Below are 19,872 nucleotides of genomic sequence, written 5' to 3' on the forward strand. Positions count from 1 at the left end.
ACAAAAAAAACAATCTTCTGGTTTCTGTTTAATAGAAAATCCTAAATCAGCTCCAAAGGTAAATGACTTGAAAGTCATTAAGAATGTGACTTCTCAGAGTATTTAATATTACAACTTAATATTAATTTAAATATTTCTGTTACATTATTTCAATTTAGACAAAATCAACTCCCCCTTCATACAGCTGTGATTTGTTATTTGTCTCATATGTAAAATAAATACTCACTTTTTCCCATTCTCTCATAATCCATTTTTAAATTTAACTTGTTTCTGCAGTATTCAGCAGCAGTAACTAGAACTGAATCCACCTTCCCACTGTAGACCAAATCTAGACAATCTCTTTAATCTTTGTAATAAAAAGACCACATGGTTCACACCTTTTTTCCTCCCATCTCCTTGTTAATAAGAATTATTTTTAAACCTCTTTATGGTGTCATGACATCAAGTTCTTTAATTAAGCAAGTAACAAATGCAAACCAAAAATATAACCCTCTCCAAACACGACAGTGCCAAAGGAAACAAAAATGTGAGGCGCTCATCATCATCAGTCTCATGTGTAACCATCTCCAGCTTTTTCTCTGAGCACCACACAAAGAATCTTTCCCAGGTTTCACAACCACGGTAGCAACAGTATCACAGATCTAGTAAGAAGAACACGTTTCATTCTGTATAAAGGAAGGCTTATAAATGAAAGACACATCTTGAATAAGATGGTAAGGTATATTTAACTTACTCTCTACAATCATCAAGTAAAGATATTTAATCTTCAAAAAATATCTAAAGAAATTAATTGCTTCACATTATTGTAGCCTAAAATAATTTCACTAAAAAAGAAGATAATAACTTTATGATGTGTACTTCATCCTACAATTAATATCTTCCATTTTAATGATGTAAAAACAGTAACACTCACAGAAATTCAAATTCATTACCTTGGCTAGCTCAATCTTTAACTCCTCTTTTTCTTCTTCAGAAATCATAGTGGTGAAATCAACGTCAGTGACCACATCATCATCTGCTTCCTGTAAAGACTGGGTTTCCAACAGGCCTTAAAGTAAAGAGTTAAAAGGTCAGGACAACCATTATCAATTATTTCAGCTATGATATTGACTGTCTCTAAAATCTAAGATTGATAGTATATTTACCCACAAGGAAAATGGAACAACGTTTTCCTGCTAAAGGTCATTTGGATTCTGCTCCTCTTTGTTTCTGAAAAGCTATTAGAAGTATCAGATGGTAATGTCTGCACGGAAGCAATTTAATATGTGAAAGTACCACACATTCCCAGAAAGCAACCAACTTGGACCCCAGTAGTCCCTGACAAAGCATTTCCTTGCTTCTAACAAAAGGAAAACAAACAACAAAAAAAAAAAACAAGAAAAAAAAACAAGAAAAAAAATCTTTTTCCTTCGAAACAGGAAAAATAGGAAAGCTGGCTAATGTGGATCACTGATTTGAATAGTGGCAACAGTATACTGAGCAATACAGGAAGCAGATTACTGAGCAAAGTTTGCTTTAAAAGTACCTCTGAGTGCAGCAATTTGAGAACATTACAGCTGTACACAGTTTGCAGAAGCAAATGCCATACCTGCTGTCTGAATTTTCTAAATGTTAAGGATAAGCATACCTTTATCGCCTAATCTAAACTTGTGAAGGGTTAACATTTATACTGGATTTCCAGTTACTTTCTTCTTCTGCATGTCCAAGACAAGGATCACTATGCATGATAAGTAAGATAAGCACATACATAAACGTTTGTGAGACCTGGGCCTGCCTGGTATAATATAGAGAAAACAAAATATATTTTATCTCCCAAACATTCAGTAAAGAGAAGAATGATTGCTGTGGTTCCAGCCATTAATAGCCTCTCATTCTTCGTTGTCTGCAAAGAAAACAATGCAAAACATAAGGTAACAGAAAACATTCTCACTCCTTGGGGACTTGTTTTAAATTTCTCAATCTGTTTCTGTTCTGGAAGAAAATTCTGCTCCAGACTGCATCTGGCGCAGCACTTTTCCCTGTATTTCAGTTCTTTAGCAGGGTAATCTGCCATCACAGCCGACTCCTGACATCTGTATACTGCTTAATACATAAGAGAACAATTCCTTTCCTAGGTCCACAGAGGCCTGTGTAGTCTATTACATGGCACTTAGAATTCAACTTTGTTAAATTCTGGCAGTAGGGAATAGAGGTTACAAGCCGCAAATCTGAAATATTCAACAACTTGAAATTGAGTATGTTGTATTTTCATACAGAAAGCAAAACTCCCTCCATCTCTCTCTCATTTCTTCCACCTAGAGTCCCCCAGTGTATCTGTATTTCCTTCTATTTAAGAGAACAGAGCTGATTTGATTCATACCATCAACTTCAGAGCACAACATGGTGAACTCAACCTTGTTAATTACAACCTCCCCTTAGTAGGAAGATAAAGAGCAGCAACAAGGTGCTGAACCCCTGCCTGGCATGGTATGCAACAATAGAACATCACTTTCAAGCACAAACCCTTTTAAAACATGAAAGCATACAGAAGTAGTTGATACCTTAGCTATTACCCAACAGCAGCTTGCCAAGAAAACCTCAATTGTTGAAGTCACAACAAAAGAAAAGCACATTTGTTCAGCACAAATACTCCCAAATCACCTTTATTAACAACCCCCATCTCTAAATACAACTGTTCGATATGTGTTTGAGGATTAACAGTGTTGCTGTAGGAATCAGGCTAAACTTAGTCCCCACGGTCTTGAAAGCAGTCTCTTTTTTCATGGATGGAGGAACACCTCTTGGAAATACCAGGAAAAACTTGAGGGGCAACAGGGATAAGACTGGAAACCCTTTGGGGTAGATGTGAGATGATACAATCTTGGAGCAACCAATCCTTGAGCTAACAAAAAGGCAGATCTGTGCGCAAGGGACAGCATTAGTTTGGGATTGGCTAGGTAAAGAGGCCAGAATTGCTGGATAACAGTTTGAGATGGAAACCAGCATGAGCCAAAATACCAAAGACAACTAACAATTAGACCCAGTGGTCAAGTTCAAACTTCAAGATTGAACTGAAATCACAATTCATTCCAAAACAGCACATGCATATCAATCTTTGGCACGATCCTCTGCAACCTCATCCAGTGCCCGTCCTTTTCCCAGTTCTTATCTCTGGCTTCTTGTCTAAGTCGTCTAAAATACAATCTGATCCTTCAGTCTCCATTTTCTTGCTCAAGACACTACCAGAATCTTCCCTAATGGTCACTGTCCCCCTGCAAAGACTTTGCTTCAGCTACCTCACAGTTTTCGTCTGAACATCACCATACTGTGAGTCACAGTCTTCTGCCAGTCTCAGTTCTGAAACTTAACTCACACAAGCACTACCGTGAACAACCTACTCTCTCACTTTTCCCTTGCTGTTCTCCTCAGTCTCTATCTTTTCTTTATGATCCCTTTTGTTTTTCCAGCCACATCTGGGACTTCACCCTCTGCTGTCATTCTACTCTTCTGAAGACAGCTTCACTTCTCATCACTTATGACTGACCAGTCAGTCAGTCCTGAGCCAGGTCTACCAGCATAGGTAACATGCTTCATTTCTCATGCTAGGTCATTGGAACTTCTCAGTCTCTTTTCCCCACTTGAGCAAGAAAAATGCATTTTTTTAATCTGTCCTAAAAGTTTTTAATCTTCACCAGTGCCTGGGGCTACGCTCACAGACCACTTCTCTAACCTGTCTTCAGGTTAGGAAAGGAAGAAAAAAAAGCCCTGAACACATTAGGAAGAAAACAGGCTTCCTCTGGCTTCAGCCAGATCTCAACTTTTTCCACCTACTGAGAATGTAAACATGAAACTTTGTCCTTGGATGAGATGCTAGAGAAACCAAATAGGGAGGAAGGGTCATTCATAAAATCTGTTTTATGACAAGAGAAAAAAAAAGTCCAAGTTTGTACTTCCAGATACCACAGCCTCCATTCCACCAAAGCACACCTTCTGTGAGGTTCCTACAGCATCTTACCTAGGAGGAGCTCAGCACAGCCTCAGGAGAATAGTATTAACTGAATTCAAGGAAGTCAGGCAACCACAAGACAAAACCATAACAAATCATGCTAGCAATATTTAACTGCTGTAAGACAACTTGTTAGTTCTGCAGTCCCCAAGGAGAACAGGAACCTGCAGCAAAATTCACAGCAACATATTTAAGAATTGTAATGACTCTAGTAGCAAACCAGCTCCTACTGCCAGTAGTTGCTGACTCCAAAATATTTTCCCTCCTTCTACCCTGTGCAAGAAGCACAGCCTCCTCTTTTAACTGCCACTGTAAGGTCTTATCAACTAGGCAGCCCAGAAAACGGATCTTTCAGACACTGGTTATAGACATACCAGGTATGAAGCATAATAGAATACAAAAGCTCAGTGGGATTGGTGATATGTCTTGAATTAACCACGAGTAACTCTAAAAATGAAGGAACAAGGTAGGATCCTATTTGGTGTGTTTAACCTAGCTACATATTTTGTTAAACACACATTTTGTTAATCTAACAATTCATGAAAATGCACACAAGGATGAGTTGATTCAGCCAAATGGTTAGAGCTGAGTCCTAGAAACTACACTATAGAGAGTGCCATTTTTAGGCATCTAAAAATTTTAGGCATCTAAGAATCTTAAAATAACACTGCATTTTTATTCTTCACCATGTATGTCCAATTTCAAAAATTATGTACTTCACTCAGAAAAAAAAAAAAAATTCTGCACGTTAGCAATGCAGGCATTCGTCTGTGCATATATACAGACATTCAATTTACACATACAGTTCCTGCAGTTGAACACATAACATAGCTCTTATTGTTAGCTTCTCACTTTTTCCTTGGGGATAGAAGAAACTTAACTAGTTTTCAGTTCACCTGGAATTAAATCTATATATCTATGGAGATAATAACTACTACAATAGATATCTACACATAGTCATAATGTAACTACAGTTATAGAAATAATCTGTAACTTCTCACAGGAATTAAAATACAGAATGGCATTTTGATCAGATGACCAAGGCAAATCTTTCCTGCAGCACTGGAATATGATAGCTTCTACAGCAAACCTCAATTTACCTCCAGGCAATACCCATCTTCTTCTTTAAATACGCACTCCTTTAAATAATAGTATTCAAATGATCATTAGCTGCTTATTAAAATAGGCTTGTTGGGAAGCTGCAAATCAGGCTAGGTAACATTTCAAGGTTCTGTTTTCCCAATAGCTTACTGAAAGTCTGGGGTAGCTGTAAAATCAATTTCAATCATTTTTTTCTCCAAAATTACAGGACTGGGGAAGATATTTATTACTTCCTAACTCTCAATTAAGCCTCCTTCTGACAAAATACAGGAGCATAAAATTTCAAAGTGAAACATTTTCCAATAGCTAAATTAGTTTTCCCTATGAAGCCACAAGTACATGAATGGTCAGAATCATTACTGTCAAATTACCAACCGTTTTATGTGCAGGGAACTGAAACAGTTCTACCTGCATGCTCGTAAAAGTAAAGTTTGGGTCAGGGGTAGTGTCAAAGAGAGAGAGGGAGAACAGCTTTTGGATGTTCAAGAGGTCTAGGACATAGTCTACCATCTCAGAATAAGTGGCCTCAGTTGTCCTGGAGCAGCTCATTATGGACTTTCCTAAGCCTTCCCATTCCATCTCTTAACCCTTGAAAAACACAGCCATTAATAAATCTATCCACAGCTATGAGATAGATTGGCAGGTTTCCAAACAAAGGAACACTTATTTGAATCTCCTGGATAAACATTCAGTCATAGTGTGCTAATTATTTAAACTGTTTTACTAAAATCAAAAGAAATTATTCACACGCTGAGGATCTCTGTATGTTATTTTTCCCCCAGAAGCCCTTGACACAGATGCCAATCTATGTCTGTGAAGAGAGACAATCTGCACACAAATAACTGGCAGAAAACAGACTCCACAGCTTGACCGCTGCACCGAGAAGCCATACACATTGGCAAGGAACTTGATAATCATCCCAAAAGCAGAAGTGCAGTGGATGAAAGTGAGAATAGCAGTCATGGTAAGCAAACATATCAATAAAATATATAATTTACTAAGAGTATGTACCAAACTTCAATCCAAGAACTGATCTTCCAAATAAAATAGTTATCTGAAATGTCCAGAAATGCAAGACAATCTTATGCATTTTATTCTATAGCTAGGTCTCTCTATAAAATAATAATGCTCCTGCCTGGGGAAGACAAGGGTGACATTGCTTTCTAAGCTGTAGCTATGGAAATTCAAAGCAATTGTTGTGAAATGTAACAGTTTAAAGACAGCAGCTGCTTCTTTCTATCATGTCAATACTGAAAGTAATGACTGTATTGTACCACTTACTGTGCTTTCTAGTGATCATTATGCACAACTTTCCACGAGGTCAAGGGTAAGAAAAAGATGCCACAAGTGGAAGGGTTATCATCTCTTTTTCCTTTTTTAGGCAGAACAGAAAGAGAAAAAAGATGAAGTCACGATAGAATAATAGGCAATGAGAAAGTGTATGACACTGAGTCACAAAAGAAACTTGTTCTCTACAAATAAGGTACTCTAGAAACTGCAACAGACTGCATAAAACAAATGAAGGAATAAATCATATATAATCAGGCCAGAGAAAAAGCAGTGCAGGGGAAGATAAGAACTATGACATGGAAATGCTGGCAGTCAGAGGTGGAAGTTGTCAGTCACATTTCTTAAACCCACCCTTTCATACTAAAAATACAAAAAGGTACGTTTTTCTAATCTCAGAATAGACAGGCACCCTGGGCCCCATTCTCAGCTGGTAGAAGTGACTGAGATCCCACCAATTCTGTAATTAAGTTCACACATCTACTTCACAATCAAAATCACAGAAATTTAATGGCAGGATTTAATAACCTTTCCTTCCTAAGAAAGGATCAGTTTATTGTACTTTTCTAAAGCCAGCTGCAAAAGTGTATCACTAGATAACAATCTAACAGCAGTATAATTAAACTGACAAGCCTCCACAATTAACTTCCAACAAAGTATCTGTGCTGCAAGAAGTGATAAAATTATATTTTTATTTAAAAAAGAAATGATTAAAGTAGCTATAACTTGTATTCTTTAGATAATAAAGCACATAACTAACAAGATCTTTGTAAGTCTAATTTAAAAAATGAGCAAAATCGCTGCAGCTAGCAGGTTGCTTTCTTTCCCACATCTATCCAGCCATCTTAATATGTAAGGCAGACATGTCACTTCGGATCCTGTAAACTTACTAGGGAAAATACACAGGAAACAATTATAACTGGGTACATGACAAATTCTTTATTCTAGCTACTTTGTACCCCTGCACTGTTGCCTTCCTAAGGGGGATATCATCTGACAGTACAGACTTCCTCCAGGTTTCCCTAAACAAACTTGACCTACTCTTGGATGCATCTACCTGTAACACAATCGCATACACACTTAAAACCAATGAAAATAAAGCTCACTTATATTAATATTACTTGAAAACAATCAGTTTTACCAGAGATAAAGGCCATGTCCTCCCTTGCACAGGTCTTTTGTTTGAAATATAACACAATTTTAGTTGTTAAAACAAATACTCCAAATCTATTGAAAAGCAGCTCTAATTTGTGTCACCTCACTTCTTGCAAGGGCACTGCCTTACAGGTAGGTATTCATTGCTGTGGTGGGTTGTTCTGATAAATCTGGAATATGGAGTTAGAGTAACAAATTCCCTGGACACAGGCCACACAAAATACTTCTCAATCAAAACATCACCATCCAACCAGACATGTTCAGCTTAAAGTTTCCTTTGGTTTTCCCTGGTTTTGTTGTTTGTTTTTTTTTTTTTGCCTGCACTCTGAACTGTGAAATGAGGTATTTATGATTCTGCTTTTAACATTATGCTCCATGTTAAGGCCTTCAGAGTTTTTGGCATCATTAATTTTGTAGCTTTGCCCACTCAGAGTTTTATAGCATGCCATTACCAAGAAATGTGTTCGCTTGGTGAGGTTGTGGGTGGAGACATCTGGGGTATAGGGCCCTGGATATCTGTTCCCATAGAAACAGGTTTCTTGGCCTTTCCTTCTGTTAGGGTTTGAAGACAGGAGGCATGCCTCTACAGTTGGCCTAAGTTACACAAATGGCTGTGCTGCAGGAGTAGAGGCTGCTTAGCAGAATAGGAGACAGACACTGGCACTTCCAGCCATGCCGTATAGTCTCAGTCCTTGAGGTCCCTGGTTTACCTTCAAATACCACTCAGAATTGCAGCTGACACAAAGTGGATTTTGACTGCTTGAAAATCTGTAGGAAGATAAGCCCTGAACTAAAGAGGGTTAGCATCTCTGACAGCTGCTCTGGACACACTGATGGCAGGCCAAGTGGTAAGAGAAGGAAGGGGTTTAGCTAAGCACATGGCATGAGGTCCTACACCCTTAAGGTTTCATTAGATCACATGCAGTGGCAAGAACATCACTTAACCCTCTAATCCATACAATTACCCAGTCTGTTACCGTATGTATTGTAACATCTGTACCTTAAGAAGGTCTAGAACGAGAGCACAAGACAGTTCTTGTCTGTTCTTTGCTCTTCTACTGCCTTACATAACAAGATTTTAATAAGGATGACAATGAACTTTCCCAAAATAAACACTTGCATCTCTGCTAATAACTTCCATTCACATCTTCAAACCTATTCAACTTAATTGTTAAAAAATTTTATTCGCTTTTACCCTATCCCTGCCCTTGATTCCCATGTGCAGCACATAACTATGACCAGCATACCGCTGCTCCTCTTTCAGGATGTGTTCATGCTCCATATTTCTGTGCACATTTGGACACAAGTGAGCAGCCTCTAATTCTGGATCTAGGTCTAAATCTAGTTCCCATCTTTGACTCTCTCTTGAATGGGTATAAACTATTATTGTTACATACCCTTCATTATTCCTTGTGCTTAATGCAGACTACATCTATACTGCTCATTATCTATGCTTTTCTATTTTTGAAGCAATTTAAAACCACAAGGGGAGACATATTTTTCCCTCTACCTGTAGTATTTGACCTCCAGTTTCTTGACAGTATCTGTTATTTAACTCTACAAAGACCTTATTTAAATCTTCAAAAACAAAACCACACTGTGATTCAGTTTATTTGAATGACATTATTCAGCAGCCTTTTTTTTTTTTTTTAATCAGGCTATTCAAGTAATTTTTCCTTCTTTACCATTCTCTTTTCTTAGATATCAAAGCTTCTGCACCACCTGACCCACACCACAACTGAAGGATTTACTCTTGCAAGACCACATGGCTTTCTTGGTTCTGCAGTGTACAGCAGCGGTTGGATAGCTTAATTACATGACAAACATCATTCTCCCTGATTATGACTTTGATTCCTTCCTCCCACAGTAATAAGTTAATAGCTGCCATCTGCCTATTAAAATACTTCGAGCAGAAGATAATCTTCTGTTCCCGGCATAATTGCCCCTCTAACTCTGTAATGCACATACATTTTACTTGTCTATAAGGAAAATCTGGTTGTGTTTAAATACAGCTATCTCTGATCACTTTTAAATGAAAATTTAGCATGCATCAATCCAGCAGAGAAAGAACACAATGCATTTAAGGCCTTCAAAAAGTACTCTAACTAAACACATTTGCTCCATATCATTCTCTAAAAATATGTTAGGATTTTCCAGAGTGACCTGTGGTCTTCTCAGTGGAGTTAAGAACGTTTTAATTACAGTGTGAAACATAGAAACAGGAATTAGATAAGCACCTAAAATGCCCTAGCCAGCATCAGCAGCACAAGTTATTATTAAATCCACCTAAAGCACAAAGAATACAATTATTTCAAGGAAACTGTGCAAAGGTATCTTAAAACTTTAAGATGGTTATGAGCAACCTTTTGTAACCACAAATCTGCACTGCCTTAGTTCCACCCAGGTGGCAAGGCAATTTCCTGGCGAGGAAACTGGTGAAAAAAGAGCACTTGAACAAACAGGTGAACACAGAAAAACCTAATCCATTACTGAAGAGGCAAACATGGAGAGCATCAGCTCCCTTCAGCCACAATTTATAAACATTTACAGAATATAAATCATATAGCCTTTTAAATCCACTCCATACACAGTTAGTTTTCAATCATGTTTTGCATACTTTCTTATTATTTCTAAATTAGTAATTTTAATTATTTGGCAATTATTAAATACAATTTTGAAGTGTGGCACAAATACTAATGAGAGACAGCTTGTATTTGGATGGCTGAAGAGGAAGGGTTTTTCACAAGTCAAAGCAAAATCCAGTCAGAAATCAGGCTGCACAAAGGGAAATAAAAAAACCCAGAAAAAATGGTTTTCAGAAGAGCTTGAGCAGGACCTGGTTAGGATCAGGTCCTAACAACTTCATTAACCATCAAACAAAAGTAGCCCTTTCAGCTAGAAAGCACATGAAAATAAACTGCACTGCCTCCTACAAAAACATCTTGTACACTTTTTACTCGGAAAACCAACACCATATCTATGGGCACTTTATTCTTGCATGAATATAGAAAATGTTTTCAGAGTGTAATTCTGTATCTCTCTCTGCCAAAAGCACCACCAGAACCTTTTTTCCTGTGATACACTAAATGTTACTCCTGAGTTTGCATTTTGAGGAATATGTTGCTCTTACAAGTACTTTAAATTCCATTACCTTAGAAAAACATCAAAAGTCTAATTTGCCTTTAGAACAGCAAAGTTTAAAAGTGACTGCTTTCCTTTACGTATTTTAAGTACTTTCACTACTTTACAATAGTTTACTGACTAGGTTCTTGGTAGACCACAGGGATAACCACATGCTAAGGCAAATTAGAGGTGATACCAGGGCAACTTAATGAAACCCAAATCCCAGAAAACTAACAAAAAAACCCAGAAACAAAGTTTTCCTGATAGTCCTCCTTGCTTCAAAAGGAAAAAGGAAAATGGAAGACTCAGTCTAAGATGGTACTTGAGGCAGTATCATTTTACATATGTCATGCTCTTGCATTTGTTTTACACTTTTGAAGAAGAACATTTGCAGAGAGATCCTCACTGTTGACTTTCTACTTGTTTTAGCAAACTGCAAGAGAGAAGGAATGAGAGACACCACAAGAGAAAGAAAATGAAATTTCGTGTTAAAGTGTGGTATAAGCACTTGCTAAATGACTGTGCCTTTTACAGTTACCTGCCTGTGACACTTAACCAGGCCACAGATGCAGAAGTACGATGATGATGATGATAGCCTGAGTTTGCTATTATGATTTTGATCCATGAATCTCAAAGGTGGCTAAGCAGTATTACCTCTGTCCTAGAGAATCAAACAAATCAACTAATATGGCCAAAGTTTTGAGAGATGTGACATCTGGTATTAGAATCCACATTTATTAGTCCCTTCTCATCATTTCTCGTACTCAGTGGGTTTAAAGAACACAGTAGCCAAAATGCTCAGCTTAGAGAGCAGCGATATGACTACAGCAGACATTTCTAAAATTTGGCATTGCAATTGTGCATTTCTATGAGATACAGTAAAACCAGATAAAACTAGCATGACCAGATGCCATATTTATATAGTACCGCAAGAGGTATTTTCTGATTAGTTAGACAGGCCTAATTTTACCCTTGAAACACTTTCTGAAATGAAGTATTGACTACAGTCTTTCTAAACCCAAATTACAGGACTATGCTAAAACAAGCTATAAAACATTATCTAAATTTTTAAATACGACCACATAGAACATACTTCAACACCTCTGTAGTCTTTTGCCATCAATCCTTGACTTTAAAGCAGCACATAGCCTAAGCAAAGCAGCTCAAAAGTTGCATGCATCTCTGTACTGTACTACACAATTTAGGAAGCAGAACAGCATCATCAGACTCATCTTCCCATTAATGCACTTAAGAGCACTGACAGAGAGCAGACTCAGACTGTACTTGTGTTACCTCACAGCAGGACTCAGACCAGCAGTCCTGTGAAAAAAAGAAGATACAGGAGTAAACACAGAGCAAGAATTTAAAAACTTTATTTAGGGTTTGATGTGTTTGGTTTTGCATGTTCTGTATTTTAGATCTTCATGTTTGTAAAACTGACAGTTACAATGTCTCATGAGACTGGCCTTAAATTCTAGAGGATGTCTCTCTTTTACAGTTCTTCCAAATCCTACCATCTTCTAGTCTCAGTTCTCATGTGTAGCATGAAATCAGTCAAATATTCTCAGACTCAGCAAACTGAATTTCATCCTGTGACAAGTGTCATAAAGCTGAAAGCAGTATAAGTTCAAAAGGGTAAAACAGAAGCACTGCATTTGATTTCAGACATTTATTTGCTTAAAATCTGATATACCCAGCAACACATTCCATGCATATATTTTCCCTCATTTTAGTATAAAAAGGATGAAAGAGCAATTATCTTGAGTACTGTGCACTCCTGTTAAATATTAAAGAATCCTATTATAAATTACAAGCCCGCCGTTTTCACTTGACCTCATCTTCATGCGATCTTATTAACAGAGCAGCTGAGACTTCCACCATGCAGTTAAATACGCAGGTTATCACTGGGTGGTTCAATTACCTCAATATCATCCTGACCCTTTGTGAAGTCCTCTCTTCTGCTTTCCATAGCAGAGCAGCAGTGAGCACAGTAAGGAGACCGCATAACCCCCAGGTAACTCGACTGAAACCTGAAGCCTCAGAAGCATGTATGGCCAGGCACTCTCCTTGCAAAGATAGCTGGGGAATATAAATGAGATTACTCACAATGGAAGGAACTAGCAGCTACTGCTGGGCAAAAAAAACTAAGGTTCCCCTTGCCCCATCCTTCCTGTTTTCTCACATGTATCAACACTGACCAAACTGTGCACTGATGGACTTACCCAGCAAGAGAGGGATTTTCTTTGCACAGAACAATTACACTAAACCAGCCCCAAACTACTAGTTTTATTATACCCTTAGGGGAAAGGTGAGCACAGAACAAAACAGTCAGTGTTCCTTGCTAAAGCCACCAACCTCAAACATGAGGCTAGGGAAGATGCTTTCCAGCAAGACTGTGCTTTGGCATGATGGCCAAAACACATGGCTGCTGCAACGAAGTCAACAGTTCTATGTGTTCCATATTCCCAACTTTTCACTATGAAATAAACTCTCTATCCAGATTCATATCCATATTAGTAACTACATGAATAGCTAGTGACGAGAAAAAGGGAGAGAGAATGCTGAACAAGCTGTCAATGCCCTGTTTTGGCGAGTCTTGTACATCACAGGAATGCAAGACCTCCTCACTACTGCCTCCCAACAGGGGAGACCTCAGACCATCTGACTGTGAAATGTGAGGTGCCGCTGGTCTAATGGCGTGACTTGTAACACTTCTTCTGATCATAAACTCCAGCCAAATGGCATGTGCCTAGGTGCTGCCTCTCTGCTCCATAACCTCGCATGCCAGATGGAACTGGCCTGAGGATGACAGACGGCACATGTCAGCTGCATGCAGCAGAGGAAAGCAGTGCTGTGCTACAAGACACAGGCCTTGAGGAGTTGCCATCGTCTAACATCTGAACTAACAACACCTCTCACCACAATATTTTACAGTTATATACATAGTCACAGCAAGCTATTACAGCTACAATGCACCACTAGCAGAAGATGCAGAAGAGGTGTCAGGAGCAGCCATAAGAATAGCAGCTAGGATAGGAGATGCCTCAAAACCCCATTCAGACACTAGAAATGCAAGAAGCTGGTTGAGCTACCTGGGCAGGTAAAAGTGCAAAGAGCAGAATGCTGCACACCAAAGCTTTACCAGGGTAAGAATCACAATCCCGAGAGGGCACAACAGAGAAAGGGGAAGGTACAATTACAACTGCATACAAAAAAAAAAAAAACGAAAAACAAAAGGAAGGAGAATTATTGCAAAAGGAGAGACATGTCCCAGCCAGAAGGAAGTGCAGCAGGAGGACCAGGAGACCTCCTTGGATGGATAAGGAGATCCTGAGGAAAATTCAATTGAAAAAAGAGGCTTATAATAAGTGGAAGCAAGGACAGGTGGCATGGGAAGAGTACAGGAAGCTAGGGACCAGGTCAGGAAAGCTAAGGCCCAGTTAGAATTAAACTTAGCTAGAGGTATTAAAGATAACAGGAAGGGATTCTACAGGTATGTAGCAAATAAAAAACAGACCAGGGAGAACGTAGGCCCCCTCAGGAAGCTCTCAGGAGAACTGGCTACACAGGATTTGGAGAAGGCTGAGGTTCTGAATGATTTCTTTGCCTCGGTCTTCACTGGCAAAGGCTCTCACCACATCACCCAAGTCTTGGAAGGCAGATGCAGGGACTGTGAGAATGAAGACCTTGCGCCCACTGTAGGAAAGGATCTGGTTCGAGACCATCTTAAAAATCTGAACGCGCACAAGTCTGTGGGTCCTGATGAAATCCATCCACAGGTCCTGAAGGAGCTGGCGAATGAAGTTGCGAAGATGCTGTCCATCATATTTGAGAAATCATGGCAGTCAGGTGAAGTTCCCAATGACTGGAAAAAGGGAAATATAACCCCCATTTTCAAGAAGGGGAAAATGGATCACCCAGGGAATTACAGACCAGTCAGTCTCACCTCTGTGTCTGGCAAAATCCTGGAGCAGATTCTCCTGGAAGGCATGCTAAGGCACATGAAAAACAACAAGGTGCTTGGTGACAGCCAGCATGGCTTCACTAAGGGGAAATCCTGCCTGACCAATTTGGTGGCCTTCTATGATGGGGCTACAGAACTGATGGACAGGGGTAGAGCAGTTGATGTCATCTACCTGGACTTGTGTAAAGCGTTCGACACTGTCCCACATGACATCCTTGTCTCTAAATTGGAGAGACATCAATTTGATGGATGGACCACTCGGTGGATAAAGAACTGGCTGGATGGCTGCACACAAAGAGTTGTGGTCAATGGCTCAATGTCCGGCTGGAGACCAGTAACGAGTGGTGTCCCTCAGAATCGGTGCTGGGACCGGTCTTGTTTAACATCTTTGTTGGTGACATGGACAGCGGGATTGAGTGCGCCATCAGCAAGTTTGCCGATGACACCAAGCTGTGTGGTTCCGTTGATACCCTGGAGGGAAGGAATGCCATCCGGAGGGACCTTGACACAACTTCATGAGGCTTAACCATGCCAAGTGCAAGGTCCTACACCTGGGTCGGAGCAATCCCGGGCACAGCTACAAGTTGGGCAAAGAAGAGATTCAGAGCAGCCCTGTGGAGAAGGACTTGAGGGTGTTGGTTGATGAGAAAATGAACATGAGCTGGCAGTGTGCGCTTGCAACCCAGAAAGACAGCCGTATCCTGGGCTGCATCAAAAGGAGCATGACCAGCAGATTGAAGGAGGTGATCTCTGCTCTCGTGAGACCTCACCTGGAGTATTGTGTGCAGTTCTGGTGTCCTCAACATAAAAAGAACATGGAACTGTTGGAACAAGTCCAGAGAAGGGCCACGAGGATGATCAGGGGACTGGAGCACCTCCCGTATGAAGATAGGCTGAGGAAGTTGGGGCTGTTCAGCCTGGAGAAGAGAAGGCTGCGTGGAGACCTCATAGCAGCCTTCCAGTATCTGAAGGGGGCCTATAGGGATGCTGGAGAGGGACTCTTCATTAGGGACTGTAGTGATAGGACAAGGGATAACGGGTTAAAACTTAAACAGGAGAAGTTTAGGTTGGATATAAGAAGGAAATTCTTTCCTGTAAGGGTGGTGAGGCACTGGAATGGGTTGCCCAGGGAGGTTGTGAATGCTCCATCCCTGGCAGTGTTCAAGACCAGGTTGGACAAGGCCTTGGGTGATATGATTTAGCGTGAGGTGTCCCTGCCCATGGCAGGGGGGTTGGAACTAGATGATCTTAAGGTCCTTTCCAACCATAATTATTCTATGAAAAGCAAAGCTTCAGTGCTAGAAGTCACACTGACTCTCAGATGAAGATATCCACAGTACTAGAGACAGGATTAAGAGACATTCATAGCTTTAAACTAGAAAGCAGGACTACACAGGATAGTCAGCTAACCTAGACCCGGAGTAGAATGAGTGTGATGAGAGGCAAATACACAGCTCTGATCTTCCCATATTTCACAGAGAAATACTGTTCTTCAGACTTCCAAACTCTTCACTTTGAAAACGCCTGACAGCCACAAGAAGGAAAACAAATATGCTCTTATGGAATTTTTAGCCCCCAGCATAAGTAGAGCTGACCCTGGGAACATAGCAACTAACTCTAGTACCATTAAGAGGAAAAAGCAATTGAAGAAAAATGCACCCAGAGGCTTGAAGATAAAATTTATGTGAAGTACAACTTATGATTTTTATTACCTTTTTTGATGCTTTTTTTTGGTTTGTTTTTTTTTTTTTGAACATGGAACATATGGTTATTTCTTTAGAAAACAATTTTAACATTAATTACTATTACTCTCTGTCTGGTAGACTATCTCATCTAGTTAGTGTGGATGCTGCAAGACATATTCAATATACTCCAGTGTAACAGTAATACCATTTCAGCCTATGAACTCTCTATTGCTTTAAGATAAAAAACAGAGAATTTAATTTCCACAGTCTTTGGAGTACAGACAGATGCTCAGATGCTATGTTGTGCCTTGAATGACACAGAAACTCCCGATGTTAGGTGTGACCTCTATCTTGATACAGTTACACGTAATAATACTTCTTAATGTCCACAGATTTAAGTTAAGATTTGTAAGGCTGATTCATGCTGCTACTTAAAAATGCTGACAATTATTTTCCTTCTCTGGAGAAATCTACATTTTGTATTTACATGTATGCATTTCTTATATGTGAAATTGATCCAAAGGCATAGCCTCCCTTCAGGACAAAGTAAAATGGCACAAACAACACAATTCTGTAGAAAAGCACTTTTGATGAAAACCTTTAATATGTTAAATATGAAAAATTCAACAGAGCTTTAGAATTTATAGCTTTTACTTTGTCTTTTCAATTCAAATGAATCCCCCAGCAAAGCACACTGGAACAAACCATTCAGAATTCATTTCTCTGTGGGCTAAAGGGTCCTTAGAAGCAATTCATAAACTTATTAAAATGCATACATATTTGTCCTGCTAAGCAGATACTTAGAAGTGTTTTGGTTTGGGTTTTTTTTCCCCCAAGCAAATTGTTACTGTTTTTTTAGTAACCTGCTATAACTATGCTCTGCAAATTACATAATGGGGTTGAAGAATTCAGATTTCTGGCCAGGTACTTAATTGTTAATTCAACTGTATTAGACACATACAGGTTAAATGCTTTTTGCCAGCAAGCTCCATAACTGCAGTAGCATGCACCAAATTAAACCTGGAAGGAAAGAGGGACCTTTCAGTACAAAGGTTTGTTGGCATGCAAATACTGACCACAAAAACCTTAGCTTGTATTGTTAGCGTATCAAAGAAAGATTGTTTTAGGTAATGGGCAACTGTTCTGAAAAACTGTAGAAATAAAACACACAGGTGAGATATAGAAGAAAAAAGTGACTCAGCTGAGTATAGCCTTGAAAAGTCCTATATCTGTCTTCCTGTCAACTAAGTTTAAGATTACAAAACCAAACCAAACAAAAAATGCTCCTGAGCTCCTTCACTGCATGCAGAAAAATGAAGGGCTAAGACTGCCTAATTAGATAACATTAAGCAATACAAAATGCTTTTATAGTCTCTCACTAGCCAATACATATTCATCCAGAAGAAGAATTTAATAAAGACCTGTGGTACTAACAGAGTTGCTAATCAAAATGTACATTAGCAAAACACATTTATTGTTTTGAATTTTTAACACCTACTAAGAATATATTTATTCATTTTACCAGTCAGGGAAGGTAGAAAGTTCACATGCACATATACCACTATCTGGCTAATGAGAATCAGATACTGCTTTCCATCAGTTCTACAAAAAAAAACAAGTTATCAAATCCTTCACATATGAAGTTCCTGTATAAAGAACAGGAGCTCCCATTGGAAAATTAGTTTAAATAAGTCTTATGCTATAATCTTAAAACTGACTTTTAAAAACCCTGGGAACTGAGCCAAAGACCTATTTATTTTGCCAATCAGCTTCTGCTATGTATCCATTAGGATAGGACAGGAAAGGCTTTCTCTTTCACAAGAATCATGAACTCAAATTTCCCACCGTATTCCTTTATGTACAACTATATTTGCAATCAACATTTGCCTCTTACATGTGTATTTGTTTAAGGCATTTTTAAACTGTTCTGGAAAGCTATTTTGTCAGTTAGTTTCAATAAGCATATGCCTCCCCCTTAACTTCATCTCCCTATTTTAGAGACGACATAAAATGGTTTCTAAAACTCCTGCTTTCTCAGAAATACTTGTACTACCTGCTTCATACTGTTGATTTACAACATGTGTGGCCAAGTTAAAAGGTTCTTCAGAAAAGGGCATGTAGGGATAGGACAAAGGGGAATGGCTTTCAATTGAAAAAGGGCAGACTTAGATTAAATATTAGGAAGAAATTCTTCATTGTGAGGGTGGTGAGGCACTGGCACAGCTTGCCCAGAAAAGCTGTGGCTGCACCGTCCCTGGCAATGCTCAAGGCCAGGTTGGATGGAGCTTGGAGCAACTTGGTCTAGTGGAATGTGTCCCTGCCCATGGCAAGGGCGGTGGAACTGGATGATCCCTGGGCTCCCTTCCAACCCAAACCATTCTATGATTCCAAAACAAAAGCAAGACCTTAAAGGTGAGCAAGACCTCTATATGCTAAATACCTTAGGTTGACTAAATACCTTAGGTTGACCCAAACATCATCGAAACCTTCCGTGAAAAGTTCCTTCTGTTCTCTGAAGGCCAGTTAACTTTAGCCATAGAGAGAGGTGAACAACTAACGTAATCATAATTGTTGCAAAAGAAAAAGTTAATTTTAAACTAACGACAGCAGTGTTTGGCAGAACATCAGACACGCTTTAGCAGACCCCGCTTTAGGCTGACCCCGGCGGAGGGCTCTGCCGACGCGCGGCCGCAGCCCCGCTGCTGGCGGCGCCAGTGGTCCGGCTCAGCCTCCTCCCAAGGCTAGGGCTGCGATGCGGCCGGTCCTGTCCCGCCCCCGCAAGAGCCAGTACGGGGTGTCTGCCCGAAGCATCCCGAGGCTGTCCGGCAGGCCCCCGCCGCGCACGGCTCTATTTCTGACCAACTGCACACCCTACTCTCGCCGAGGTTAACTTAACGCGAAGTTGCATCCCAGCTACTCGACCGTCACACCCTTAAAGCAGCGGCAGCAGAAGAGAACACCGGCACCCCAAGCATGTAGAGTAATAAGGAAAACCAAAGGGAGGACAGGGCGCACGGCGAGCCCGGGGCGCCGGCAGCCACCGGGTCACCCGAGAGCCCTCACGGGTACCTCAGACTGGGCTCCTCTCTTCGGCGCCCCGGCCAGAGAAGCGGACGATACCCAGGTCGCGACTCGCACTCAAGCTCTCCCCGCAACGCAGGCTCAGCCTCTCCCGAGGTGGGGAAGCGGCAGCCACGGAAGGGCTCAGTCCCGCCGAGACTCACCCTGTGCCTGCGGCTCCATGACACTGGGGGCTCTGCTGTCCGCCAGATCTGCGACTCCGTAGCGCTAACAACCACGACGAACTACCGGCCGCTCTGCTCCCCACCGCGCCAAGGGGGCCGGGCCGGGCCGGGCCGGGCGGGGCCAGGCCGGGCCGAGCGGGCAGCGCCACCTGTCGGCCAGGCGCCAGCAAAGCCGGAGCCGCTCACCTGAGCTCGCCCTGGTCGCCTCACGTAAGAGGCAGGCCCGGCCGTGTTGGGGGGCATTGGGGAGCGGGCGCAGGGACCCCCGCAACAGGGAGCCCTGCGGAGGGTGACAGCGAAGAAGTGCCCTTCGCGGGAACAGAGACC

General features: G+C 40.6%; 1 protein-coding gene across 7 annotated transcripts in view; it reads right to left on the bottom strand.

The window, feature by feature from the left end:
- TPD52L1 (TPD52 like 1) overlaps positions 1-19,662 on the bottom strand; it is a 54,134-nt gene extending 34,472 nt beyond the window's left edge. For 6 of the 7 annotated variants that reach the window (XM_062632390.1, XM_062632388.1, XM_062632389.1 and 3 more), the window contains exons 1-2: positions 19,525-19,662; positions 933-1,048 (exon numbers count right to left, since the gene is read on the bottom strand). In XM_062632390.1, the coding sequence (XP_062488374.1) occupies positions 933-1,048; positions 19,525-19,543 (135 nt within the window). In that variant the 5' untranslated portion in view covers positions 19,544-19,662. Of the gene's footprint in view, positions 1-932; positions 1,049-19,369; positions 19,391-19,524 lie in introns of those variants that run through there. The other variant, XM_062632391.1, reaches the window with a different exon arrangement.
- Positions 19,663-19,872: the final 210 nt, after the last annotated feature.

The sequence above is a fragment of the Pezoporus occidentalis genome, unplaced genomic scaffold (assembly GCF_034315485.1).
Source record: "Pezoporus occidentalis ecotype Australia unplaced genomic scaffold, CSIRO_AGI_Poc_V1 ctg39, whole genome shotgun sequence".
NCBI lineage: Eukaryota > Metazoa > Chordata > Aves > Psittaciformes > Psittacidae > Pezoporus > Pezoporus occidentalis.